At 53.4% G+C, this 11,933-nt stretch overlaps 6 protein-coding genes across 6 annotated transcripts; 3 read left to right on the forward strand and 3 right to left on the reverse strand.

The window, feature by feature from the left end:
• Positions 1–255: 255 nt before the first annotated feature.
• On the forward strand, positions 256–2,665 carry CKM354_000505700 (uncharacterized protein; the record flags this gene model as incomplete). The annotated part of the gene is made up of 2 exons (XM_044800314.1): positions 256–1,024; positions 1,074–2,665. 2 exons carry the CDS (start codon positions 256–258, stop codon positions 2,663–2,665), a joined length of 2,361 nt encoding a protein of 786 aa, XP_044656249.1.
• A 453-nt stretch (positions 2,666–3,118) lies between these two features.
• Positions 3,119–3,676, reverse strand: CKM354_000505800 (uncharacterized protein; the record flags this gene model as incomplete). The annotated part of the gene is made up of 1 exon (XM_044800315.1): positions 3,119–3,676. The coding sequence occupies one exon, from the start codon at positions 3,674–3,676 to the stop codon at positions 3,119–3,121; it is 558 nt and encodes a 185-aa protein (XP_044656250.1).
• Positions 3,677–3,997: 321 nt separating this feature from the next.
• CKM354_000505900 (uncharacterized protein) lies at positions 3,998–5,002 on the forward strand (the record flags this gene model as incomplete). Its single annotated transcript, XM_044800316.1, has 1 exon — positions 3,998–5,002. The coding sequence occupies one exon, from the start codon at positions 3,998–4,000 to the stop codon at positions 5,000–5,002; it is 1,005 nt and encodes a 334-aa protein (XP_044656251.1).
• A 710-nt stretch (positions 5,003–5,712) lies between these two features.
• CKM354_000506000 (uncharacterized protein) lies at positions 5,713–7,177 on the forward strand (the record flags this gene model as incomplete). The annotated part of the gene is made up of 2 exons (XM_044800317.1): positions 5,713–5,905; positions 5,967–7,177. The coding sequence occupies 2 exons, from the start codon at positions 5,713–5,715 to the stop codon at positions 7,175–7,177; spliced, it is 1,404 nt and encodes a 467-aa protein (XP_044656252.1).
• Positions 7,178–7,526: 349 nt separating this feature from the next.
• CKM354_000506100 (uncharacterized protein) lies at positions 7,527–9,222 on the reverse strand (the record flags this gene model as incomplete). Its single annotated transcript, XM_044800318.1, has 3 exons — positions 7,527–8,782; positions 8,838–9,000; positions 9,064–9,222. 3 exons carry the CDS (start codon positions 9,220–9,222, stop codon positions 7,527–7,529), a joined length of 1,578 nt encoding a protein of 525 aa, XP_044656253.1.
• A 673-nt stretch (positions 9,223–9,895) lies between these two features.
• On the reverse strand, positions 9,896–11,749 carry CKM354_000506200 (uncharacterized protein; the record flags this gene model as incomplete). Its single annotated transcript, XM_044800319.1, has 1 exon — positions 9,896–11,749. The coding sequence occupies one exon, from the start codon at positions 11,747–11,749 to the stop codon at positions 9,896–9,898; it is 1,854 nt and encodes a 617-aa protein (XP_044656254.1).
• Positions 11,750–11,933: the final 184 nt, after the last annotated feature.

Consider the following 11,933-nt stretch of genomic DNA (forward strand, 5'->3'; position numbering starts at 1 on the left):
TCCCGCCATCTTCAAGTCTCGCATCTACCTGGATGGCCCCGCAGTTAGCCTTACGCCACAATACAGCTAGCTGTGTTGCACGTCAAAGCCACCAGATGCCGGAAGCAGTATTACCACTTTGGGGCGTCGCAACGTCTTAGCATCCACGTGGTGCACATGCTTCGACGATGTATATATATCAGACACAGCTGAGCAAAACTTGCTTCGATGCAGCAGAGCGAACAAACGCGATCAACCAAGCACAGCACATCCATCATGACTATCGTCAACAACCCAGTCACTCCTATCGTGGTGGACACCTCAAAATCACTCGAGGTGCAAGCATTGGCTATCAATGCTGCTGCTAACCAGCTCCGCACAACCATCGCTGGTGTCTGGGATCTGGCACCAACTACACCTCAGCCTCCAGCCCCGGACTCAACAGTCGTGCTCAAACGCGTTCTCCCAGGCCAAGAAAGTGTCTTAGATGGCGATGAGCGGACCCTCGTTGCCGAGGAGCATTACGCACCAGGCGGGAAGTATCGAGGCATCATTAAGCTGATGATCAAGTACGCACAAAAGCCAAACTCCATGGCCCATGGTACTGGCTGGCTTATCAGGCCCGATCTCATTGCAACTGCTGGCCACAACGTATACGACTGGGGTCACAATGCTGGTCAGGCTATCGAGATCAAATGTTACGCTGGCTGGAGTGGCGCTACACGCGTCAACGAGTCTGTTGAATTCCGCAGAGCTTCTCGTGTGGTTACGACAGAGCGATGGCTACAGACAAGAGGTTCGAAGCCGCATGACTTCGCGCTCATCCAAGTGGAAAAGCCGTTCACAAACGTCACGCCATTTTCGTTCATCGAGACTCCGCCGTTCCAAGCCAATGTACGACTGGGAGTCGTGGGGTACCCTGCCGAAGTAAGAGATGAGAATGGGGAGCGAGGCGCACGCATGAAAGAAATGTACTTAAGTACCGAGTATAACCTGGAGAAACAACCTGATACTATGCTGGAATACTCTGTGGATACAGAAGGAGGTATGACTTTCCTCTTGGCAATGGAAAGCACGAGGCTAATTTTCGATAGGCCAATCCGGTTCCCCAATCTTGTTGGAAAATGGCCTAGTTGCCATCGGAGCTCATGTCTACGGTGGAAATCTTAACGCAGGATCTGTGCTTGGCAGATATGGCAATCCCATCCAGGACTACATCGCTGCTGTGGAAATAAAACTTGCTCATCCCGGCCAGATCAATCTTTTCACTATTGCCGACGATGTGGTTGCGGCAAACGGTGCTGCGACTGCTAAGCAATCGAACACAACACTCACCCAACTGGAAGGTGGTGATCATATTGGAACCTCCAGTGCAACCAATGGATCAGGTTCAAAGCCTCAAACCCAAGAAAGCATATTCGACTCCATTGCCGATGTACTCAAAGTGACTTCCCGAGCACACTTCCTTCTTGGGCCAATCGGAAGTACTCTTGCAGATACTGCACTGCTTGCTCTCAACGGAGCGAGAGCTGCCTCGGCAGAAAGCGGATGGGAAGGCGGCCGCGCACTTCCACTGGCTGATCTTCAAAGAGCTCAGCTGGCTCGTGCACTCTACCTGAAGCTGATGAAGGACAAAGCCAAAGCAAACCCGGAAGGCTTCTTCGACGATCTCGCTAGCACCATCACGAAAACGCTCACAGGTCCGGTAGCTAGTGCAACGACATCTATCGTGGACAGCGTCACGTCAGGTCTTGTTGGTGGCGCAAAGGCCTATGAAGATGCTGTTCGCAGTCTGATGCCGACAGTCGCGCAGAGCTTTGTATTGGCCGCGGCTCTGCCAGTCGGCGTTGTGAACACGGAGAGTGCGATGGAAAGCAATGTTCCGGAGAATGAAAAGCGCTTCATGGCTGCATTTGCAGAGTCTCGCCGAGCTCGCCAAGCTCAGAAGACTAATGTCAGCAACTCAGAAGGTTTCTTCGACGATGTTCTCATCGCTGGCGTCATGAACGCGTTTGCGAGCACTGTATCCAAGCCAGAAGGCTGGTTCGGGACTGCATTGAAACCTACAAAAGCTGGCAATGGTGTTACAAAATCATTCTCGGAAGGATTCTGGGACGACATCACGCAGCCATTCAAGGATGCCGCCAGCGCTGTCGGAGACGCCGCGAGCAACGTAGCGAACACCGTCGGTGACGCTGCGAACAGCGTAGCGAATACTGTTGGGGACGCCGCGAACAAGGTGGGAAACACTGTCGGAGACGCAGCGAACAAAGTAGGAAATGCTGCCGAAAATGCCGCAAACGCCGCGGCGAACGCTGTTACGGGTGCCGTGATCAATCCTGTCGTCCAAGGAGTCAACTGGGTTCTGCCAAGAGCCGTAGGAGCAGAAAGTAGCATTGAAGAGACCGCGGGTTTCCAGGAGGGAATCATAAGGATCACTCAGGCTTTCGTTCTCAGGGCTGCCCTTGAAGAGCAATATCTCGTTGCTACAATGGCTCGGCCATTGGAAGAGCTGAAGGCTGAGGGATGGTGGGATGATATGAATGAGGCTATTGAGGGGGCGGTGACGGGCACTGCCACTTGGGCTTGGGATCAGGTTCAGTCTGGTGCAAGGCGACAAATGGAGAGTGACCAGAGGCAGATGGACGCTGCTGGTGCTAGGATTGTGACTCCTATGAATTGGTAGGTAGGTATGGAAGCTCTTTGAATTGATTGCTTTAGCTGCATTGTGGGTTCACTAATTGGCAGGAATTGCTACCACATTCCATTCATGTTGCTTTCAGGCTATCGCGGGCGCGGCTGGCATTTAGAGAGGACAGGAAGGTGCAAAGTGCAATTCTGTATGCAAAGAAGTCGCATCGGTCTATGGACGTTCGCCTTGTTGGCGTCATGGATTGAGTTCATTGCTCACGGCAGCTGTCACTAAAGCTTACCCATCCCGACTACGCGCATCTAATTCACCGGTCCTTGGAAGCCAGCGCCATGAAAGTTGTATCTCAAACTTCGCTCCGTCCGACTCAGCAGATCCGTCTTCATCAACGGCCTTGATCTTGTTGTTCGATGGTGGCAAGTTGACGAGACGCTCATCAGAATCTGGTTCTATCAGCACTGAATTATGCAGTATTCGACCTCAGCCCAGTCACACGTACCCACTGTATTCCTGTGTCTCCGGGTACGAAACCCACAAGACGCGCTCATTGCCTTGGCTATCCGCCTCAAGCACCTTTGTCTTGAAGATGCCTTCTTCCAAGCCGAAGTTTGCCTTCATGTCCTTCCTGTACAGGCTCAGCCAAATTCTGAGATGGGCGACGCTGATTACGTTGTAATGCGCATGAAGACGGGGCGTGAATTCGCCTGTGGACAGCAGTCTAATTTCCGATATGAGGTGGCTGTGGTGTGTGGGCAAAGAGTTGAGCCAACTCTGGAGGATCCGGGGCACGCAGACGTCTTCCGCGACAAAGATCGTGGTGCTGTAATACTGCTGGGTCATCTTCTTGCGGGAGGCACGGTCGATGCGGAGTTGCCATGGTGGCTTGTACGACTTGTTGATTGCCACCTCGGCCGGCTCGATGGCGACTGTCAAGTTGAAGATCTCGTCTTGCAACTCTTGGGGTAAGTCCTGGATGCGCTCACTGAGTCCGACGCTCTCGTCCAGACCAGGCTGGAATGACGAGTCTTGCTTGTCTGGCGATGACATCGCGACAGAGTTGGGTGCGCACGGGTGTGAGCTTCTGTCTCGAGATGTGTCTGGCGTGGGCCGAGGAGCGGATTTCAACTGGTCAAAAGTGGTTGTTGAGGTCGAAGAAAGGATCGAACCAAGAATTCGCGAGCTGCTGCAAACGCGTATGTGAAGAAGAGCTCCAACGGGTGGGGCGACATTCACTTTAACACCATGGCAACGGGGGAGCAAACAACGCGTTGCGTGCCATCACAACACTGCAGACCTCGCGCGGCCCTTTGAGTTCGAGCAGAATTCCGCGCAGCAACATTGGATAAGATCGCGCAACGCTGATATCGCATGATGGACGAACTCCTGCTGCTCGAGGATCCACGTACGGACAACCCCATCTCCCGAGCAGACTTCAACATCCAGTTCCCACCCCTGAGCGACCAGGACACGGAGACTGTCTCCGCGCCCGCAATAGCCCAAGTCCAAAAGCAATGCCTGCGCACACAGAGCTGGCACTGGCAACGCGACATGCCATTCAGCAAATGGTGGTATCTCTCGCTCGACATGAACAGAAAGAAAGTCTTCATCGGCCCGCGCTTGACAAGACAAGAACTGCAGAATTTGCGAGAGTATCGGCAAGTGCTGAGGAAGAACGTGGCCAGGAGACGAGACGTTGCGACCTGGTGTTGGATGACCGTCGAGTGGAGTGGTGATTTCAACTCTACGCTGAGTCTGCCTCCTTTGATCGCGCCGGGCGAGAAGTATGTGCCGATTGAAGCTTTGTGGCCGAGCTTCGTGCGCGCGCCAGGGAATGGACGAGTCGCGAGTGGAGCTTTGAAGGCCCGGGTTGAGGAGACTACTGGCGCGGCTTCAGGTGAGATCGACCTCCCTCTCGATGGGCTCTTCGATTTTGATGGATACTACGGTGAAGTCTCGATCAGCAACAATGACAGCAACGGGCAGCGACTTCCTGCTTTGAGCCCATCTACCCACGTCCTGCCATCGATAGAGCACACCAAGGTCGCAGCTCCTGACCAGAACGCCTCGGCCATCGCTGCCGCCTTCCAGCGCGCTCAGATGGGCGCGAAGCGTCGCACGTCTTCGAACGCCAACACGTCAAATCACAAGCGCACCAGGGCAGTCAGTCCGACATCCAACAACGCGGTAGCAGAAGCAAAGGAAGATCAAATATCGATGCACGCCAAAGTCCAGAAAGCGCCGGACATATCCAACGCCGAAGGGATCTTACAATCAGTTGCCCTCACTTCAATCGATTCGGGAAAGTCGTCTTACGTGCACGATGCCAGCCATGAGAGGACTCGTCGCGATGACAGTGTGCTCGTAGAAGTGTGAGAAAGATACAGGTAAGTGAACCGAGTTTCAAGTAAGTCTTTTGAGCGGCAAAGTAACAGTTTGAGTGTGAAGTTTGGTCAAAAGCGGTTGGAATTGAGCTCGGGACTTGGAGAAGTGCTTTTGGGCTTGCTTGCACAGGGCTTTCAACTCTTGCTTAGCTGTCGTAAAGGTTTTTGATCTGAGCGTTGCATTTTTCGCTTGGTTGTATTGCGAATCATGGCGTTGTTTGAAAGGATTTTGGGCGAGCTAGGATGAGTGGACCTGCATCCTCATGCATGCTCGTGTGGATACTTCACGAGAAATTCCTCAGAGGTCAAGCAGATGTTGATTGGCATACATCGCTCGTTGCTGCTTGCGTTGGTACAAGTATCAACCTTCCTGCCTTATGATCAAGAAATGTTACCAGCAACGACAGCAGCATTCCGAATTACTTCAACACTCATACGAAAAGAAGACCTGAAGTCCCCCAAATACCAAGAAATCCAAAGCAAGTCCCCAAGTCCGGCATCGGCACCAACTCTTTCCCTGATAGGTCCGAAATGGTACGATTTCCTGCTGGCGCGATCCACAAATTCTTGGCAAGGAACAAGACGAGGGACCTGCTTGTTTCATCTCTCTTTTGCATGTGCCTTATCTGATCTTTTCCCGTCACTTATCTGATCGCTTCCTTCCCCTCCCCTCCTCTCTACTAATCAACATTCTTATACACAATGGAGCTTACCAGACCACGCCGAATTCTTGTTGCAGGATGCTCGTACGGAGGTATGGCCTTTGTGGTCAACCTTTTGGACTTGTGCTCGGGCCGACCGGCGAGGGGTGATTATGAGAAGACGCCGCCAGTTCCTGAGGCGTTGAAGGGTGTGCCTGTTGATGTGCATATTGTGGATGAGAGGGATGGATATTGTGAGTGCTCAATCCTACAAATCGTTGCTGGTGATGCTGCTGACGAGTATCTGTTTCGCAGACCATCTCATCGGTTCGCCACTTGCGTTTGCCAGCGAAACAGCAGCGAAGAAATTCTGGCATAAATATTCAGATATTCCGTCTCTCCAACATCCTAGTGTGAGATTCAGTCAGGCCAGTGTACAGAAAATCGACCCAGAGCGCATGACTGCGACGATCAAAGATGTGAAGACGGGAGAGACATCAGATCATTCCTATGACTATGTCGTCGCAGCCACAGGACTTCGGAGGCCATGGCCAACAGTCCCACAAAGCCTGACTCAAGAGAAATACATTCAAGAGACCAGCGACCACGTCAAACTCGTACAAAACGCCGACCAAGGCGTAGTCGTCATTGGTGGCGGCGCCGTCGGAATTGAAATGGCCGCCGAGCTCAAAGTCGTCTATCCATCACTGAGTGTTACCCTCGTCCAATCCCGCAACGAACTTCTCAGCGCCGAACCTCTCCCCGAAGACTTCAAATCCACCTCCCTCACCCTCCTCCGCGAAACAGGCGTAAACGTAATCCTCGGTCACGGCCGCGTAACATCCACCATCCCCATACCCAGCGACTCAGGCCGACCACTCTACAATCTCACCCTCGCAGATGGCACCACACTCAAGGCCTCTCACGTCATAAACGCCGTCTCACACCCCGAACCAACAGCCTCATATCTCCCACCATCTTCACTAGACCCCTCAACAAACCTCATAAAAATCTCGCCACTCCTCCGCTTCCTTCCTGAAACCCACCCCAAGACAGCCCACCACCTCGCCCTCGGCGATATCGCAAAGTGGTCCGGAATCAAACGCTGCGGTGGAGCGCTCGCAATGGGCTACCACGCCTCTCAAGCAATTTTCGAACAGATCCTACACGAACAATATGGAACACCTAGAAAATTGGCAGAGTGGCCTGAGGTTCCACCTATGATTGCTTTGGTCGTGGGGAAGAAAGCTGTTGTGTATGATCCCACTGAAGGGACGAGAAGTGGAGAGGAAGAGATGGAACTGTTCTTCGGGGAGGATCTGGGGTGGAAGGGATGTTGGGATCATTTGAAATTGTCGCAAGGGTGGGAAGAGGAGAAACATGATTCGCCGGTGGCGGGGACACAGGCGGAGACGGATAACTGTGCGATTCCGAAAATCAAGTTGGCGCCTGCCGCGAAGGATGTGGAAGAGAAGGAGGTGGCGACGGGGCGTGAGGTTTTGGAGGAGGTGTTAGTAACGCAGTAGCGTAGGCTAAATCGGATCGATGACTGGAGGCACAGACTCGTCTTAGAAGAGATACGTTCATCCGCTAAAGAGTTAGGTTCATGGGTTAGGTTCATAAAAGAAGAGCTGGAATGGGAGAGCAGCACAAATTTCATGAACAGCATTCCGAAGAAGCTAGCGTAGCGTCTGTCGTTTATGTACCTCTATCTAATGAGGCTCATTCCGTGTATCGTAGCCACCCGTTACGAAGCACGCTAGCGATAGCGTTTAACGCTGGGCAGCGAGAGAGGAGTACAGAACTTGCAAAGATGCCGACTATACTTGGCCGCGCCATTGCAGCAAGAAGTCATGGGGGACATGGAGCTCGAGTCTAGGCATGGGCCAGACCTTGAGGATAGTCGAAGATGGTGTTGGGGTCGACTTGCTTCTTGATGTCCTTGAGACGCTGCAAAGCATCTCCGTAGTACATCTGGGCCCAGTCTTGCAGTCTCGGGTCGATGTAGTTGACATACGCTTTCCAGTTGCCGTTCGGATCGTTCGCTCTCACTGCCGCATTGAGGTTGTCCACAGCAGTGTTGACTGGGGTTTGGGCGGTCATATTGTCGAATCCTGGGTAGCCGTTGACGTAGATTTGACTCATGAAGGTAGATACCCGGTGACCACCAAATGCAAAGGAGGAATCGCCGTACGGTTGCTCACCATTGGTTCTGGCGAACGGTCCGTTGAGATCGAAAGAGATGGAGGTACCCTCATTTGGAGTGTTGACAGTCTCTTGCACAGCTTGGAAGATCGCCTGTGAGCCAGATACGCTGTAACTTGGAGAGCCGTCGTCGATCAAGGACTGTGCGTAGTACGGCACTTGGACTGGTGGTGAATTGAGATTGCCGCCCATCAAGCTCGTGAGAGCTTCGACCCAACCGGAAAATTCGACAGCATTGAAGTCTGTGGTCTGAACGCCGCTTGCACGCAGATCATCCCGGATGACCTTCTCTGCGAGGCGGAATTCGCCAATCGGACCAAGATATTGACCAGCAAGTTTGCACGCTCCAACGCCCTCGCCACCTACTCCGTAGCCAAGCAGCTGGAAGCCGAGCTCCTTTGGAAGCTGATTCGGGCCCATAGCGTTAGCAAGAGCCGTGACAGCTCTCAAGACTGTAGCACATTCGTCGTGAGTGGGGAAAGTCGTGTTCCAGTTGACAGCGTTGGTCGGAGCGACTTCCAATTTCAGAGTCATGTCAGTGACAACGCCGAAGTTGTTGGCTCCTGCTCCGCGAAGAGCCCACCACAAATCAGCATCTTGGCCAGTGGATGTCACAGAAAGCTTGCGAATGTTGCCAGTCGGATCGACGAGAGTCATGCCGACAATGTGGTCGAGAAGCCAACCCCAGTTGCGAGAGCTGAATCCCCAGCCGCCACCTAGAGCATGACCGAAGACACCGACTGAGGGGCAGGTGCCGTGGGGAAGGCCAAATCCCTCCTGTCCGATGGCGATAGCGAGTGGACCTAGCTTGGCACCCATAAACACATTGGCGGTCTTTGAGTCCTTGTCGACAGAGATGCCGGCGAGACGGCTTGAGTCGATGACTACGAAACCATCGGCACCACCAAGAGCATACGAGGCATAGCCTGTGGTAGAGTGAGTGAGGGTTGTTTCAATGTCGCTGCTTGCAGTCACACTCACCATGACCTCCCCCAAACGTCGAAGCTTTGACTTGGCCGTTACGCTGGGCGACGCATTTGATGACACTTGAGACTTGCTCAGGGCTAGTGGGCTGGACGACCACGAGTGGAGTGTAGTGGTAGTTGGTGTTTTGCGATTTCGTTGTGATTTGAGCACCCTGGTCCTATTGTCATGTCGAGTTAGTGGGCGGTAGTGGTAGGCAAGACTAAGACTCGAGTGCACTTACCGGCCATTCAGCCACGACTTGCGTGGAGTAGATGCATGGGCGAAGGTCATCCTGATACTGGCGACGAGAGATGGAAGCGGCGGAGGTGCCGCCAAGGGAAGCGAGCAGTGCGAGAGCGGTGGGGATGAGCGAGCGAGGGCGCGACTGGTGAGACGCCATCTTTGCCGGTAATCGAGATGTTGTTGTAGTCAAGTACTTTTCGGCGATCGGTAGTCTCAGTGTCGAGGGAAAGTGCCGGAGTTAGTCTGACGCCAAGGATGTGTCAAAAAGCAGGCGCAGGTGAATCCCTGTGTTTGCTGTCTTGTGGCTTCAGCTACACATCCACTGCGCCGCCACAGCTGTACTTCACCTCATCTTTCACAAGATAGCAGCATTCTCTTCACATGCTCTCGACAGCTTGTCATGTCTTTTCGAAGCTTCTGCCGGCTTTACCCCTGTTCAGCCGTGTGCGAGGATCGCTCGGTCCAGCAACAAGAGAAGAGTCGTCTTGGCTTTCATCGATGAGGCAAAGCCATATTCCCCTGAAACTGACCACGCGATCGGCATGTGGCAGTTGTCAGAGCGTGATGTACGCATGGTAAAGGATGAGAGAGATGAAGAAGAGTTTCGGCGAATCTTCTTGGCTGCTGACTGATCCCTGTCAACTTCACCTGGTCGAAACGTCCCAAAATAGCCAGCCGTAGCAGCCTCGCCTAGTCACATCGTTGCCAATGGACTCAGTCGCCATGAGCGAGTATACCCTCAGCGTACATCTCAAGCGTGCGCAACCAAGTCTTCGTGCAATCATTCCAAAGATCACCAGAAGCAAGCCTGACGCTCTGTATCCCAACCATCAACCAACTGCGTCTTTCCAAGACTCGTCCAAGTATTGACCTACCTCTCCGTAGGCTTGCTTTTGAACTTTCTGCTTCAACCCGCCCATCCTGCTCAACTTCTCCATCAGCTTCTTCATCCCCTCCTCTTCCATCTTTCTTACTCTATCCTCCTTCGCAAGCTCGTTCACCTTGAGCGATCGGTCCGCGATCGGATGTACATATTCTGGGCTCGAGAGGCCTGGGGCAATCCTTCGCCAGTTGCGGTCTCCATTCGCCACGCGCACTGCGCGTCTTTCCTCAGGTGTTCTGCATTTGGACAGGAGCGGCTGGCGTCTGGATTGGAATGCGATTGAGGCGTCTTCGTCCGAGCTCGGCTGTGAGCGCGAGATGGGAGACACTGGTGATGATAGTTCGGTAGCCTGCTGAGCTTGACGGAAGTTCTCGAGCCATTCTTGATGAGAGGCGAGGGCTGATTCGTAAGGTAGGAGAGCTGGGAAGACGTCCGCAATGATTCGCTTCATTTCTTGGCTGTCAGGCTGGGGGAGATTCCGCAATTCTTCTGCAGCCACCTGAGATATAGCTGCGGTCGCTTCTATGTTGTCTTCCTGGGCTGACGTTGGTCGCTCAGCCGCGGTGGACTTCGCTGGTGTTCCTGGCCGATCACTTCCCGAGCCATAGCCTTGATCTGACACATGATCCACTGAACCTGTCTCGCCAGCTCCATGAGGCTGTGTGGCAGCGAGCTCTCTCAGTGATTCGCTCTTGCTCATTCTTCGAAGAATTTGTCCAGGTCGCTCCTGCCACTCCACACCGTCCCGGGTGAATGAATGCCTCAGTGGAAACATTGGCGCCGGTATCCTGCTCGGAATGGGTGACTTGACGCTAGAGCTGGAGACTGCCTCAGCGAGATGCTCCCCAGCTGCCTCGACCAAGGTCTCATCTCCATCGAGCTGCGGCGGGCTAGGTACTCCCAGAAAATCCTGCCATTCTCCCGCCAACATACCATCGTACATCTTCTTTGCTTCCTTTATGTATTCCTCATCCGGAACTTTCAGACCCCATTCCCCATCTTGAAGCACGTACTGGTTCTTCAACATCTCGTCAGTCACGCCAGACAAGTCAATTTCTCCCATTAAATCTTCCAGATTCTCCTCTGTGACTCCCATCTCTTCTGCTTGCTCCCACAATCCACCGGTATCCTCTTTCCACTCGAGCATCTGCTTACCCTCCCGGCACAGCGTTTCCAGGTCCGCCTCGAACTCCAATTCATCTGCAGATTTCTCCAGTGCTGAGCCGCTCTCTTGTCTTCTGGCTGCCAGTGTCTCAGCGGCGGTCTCGGTGAGTGCGGTAATGCTGTTGAAGAAAGATGCTCGTTTTTCGGGGTTCGCGATAAACTCGTTGTACTTTGACTCATCGGCGGCTAGCTCAGAGAAGAGTGGCCTCGAGCCTTTGGTGTGCTGTAGTAGCTCTTTATATGGGAGTGGGATCGGCGTCACAGCAGTCAGCGCTGGTGCGGCACCTTTGACTTGCTTCTTTTTCTTCGCTTTGCGGTTGCGGTTCTTCTTTTGGGTTGCGGATAGTCTCTTGTCCTGTACGCCATAGTCGCCCGTCTGACTCGGGCCTCTATTGAATTCTGCGCCACTCATGCTTGACATTCCGGCACTCGTCGCTTTCTCTGCAATCTGGAGTGGAGCAGGAACGGCGCCCACGTCTTCGAATTCGGCTGCTTTACGTGGATTGACGGTAGTCAACCCGTCGTTTCTCTTCTCATCGCCACCGTAGAAAAAGCTGCCGAGGCGCCGAAGGATACCACTAGGAGACGACATCTTCGTAGAGAGAGTGCGGCGCCGCTGGAGTGGAGAAGGCGCCATGTTTGCTTGATACTCTTCGAATCGTTTCCAGTAGGGCGATGCACATTGTCCGACTGAAGGTGATGACGCTTTGTCTAGGTTGAAGTAGTTAAAGCGGATGCGGGTCGACCCACTTTCACAAGCTCCTCAGTTCGAAGTGAAGTGCGGCAAACGGCGGCGCCACGCTTGCATCCCACTTCGAGGT

The sequence above is a fragment of the Cercospora kikuchii genome, assembly GCF_019650295.1.
Source record: "Cercospora kikuchii DNA, contig_00003, whole genome shotgun sequence".
NCBI lineage: Eukaryota > Fungi > Ascomycota > Dothideomycetes > Mycosphaerellales > Mycosphaerellaceae > Cercospora > Cercospora kikuchii.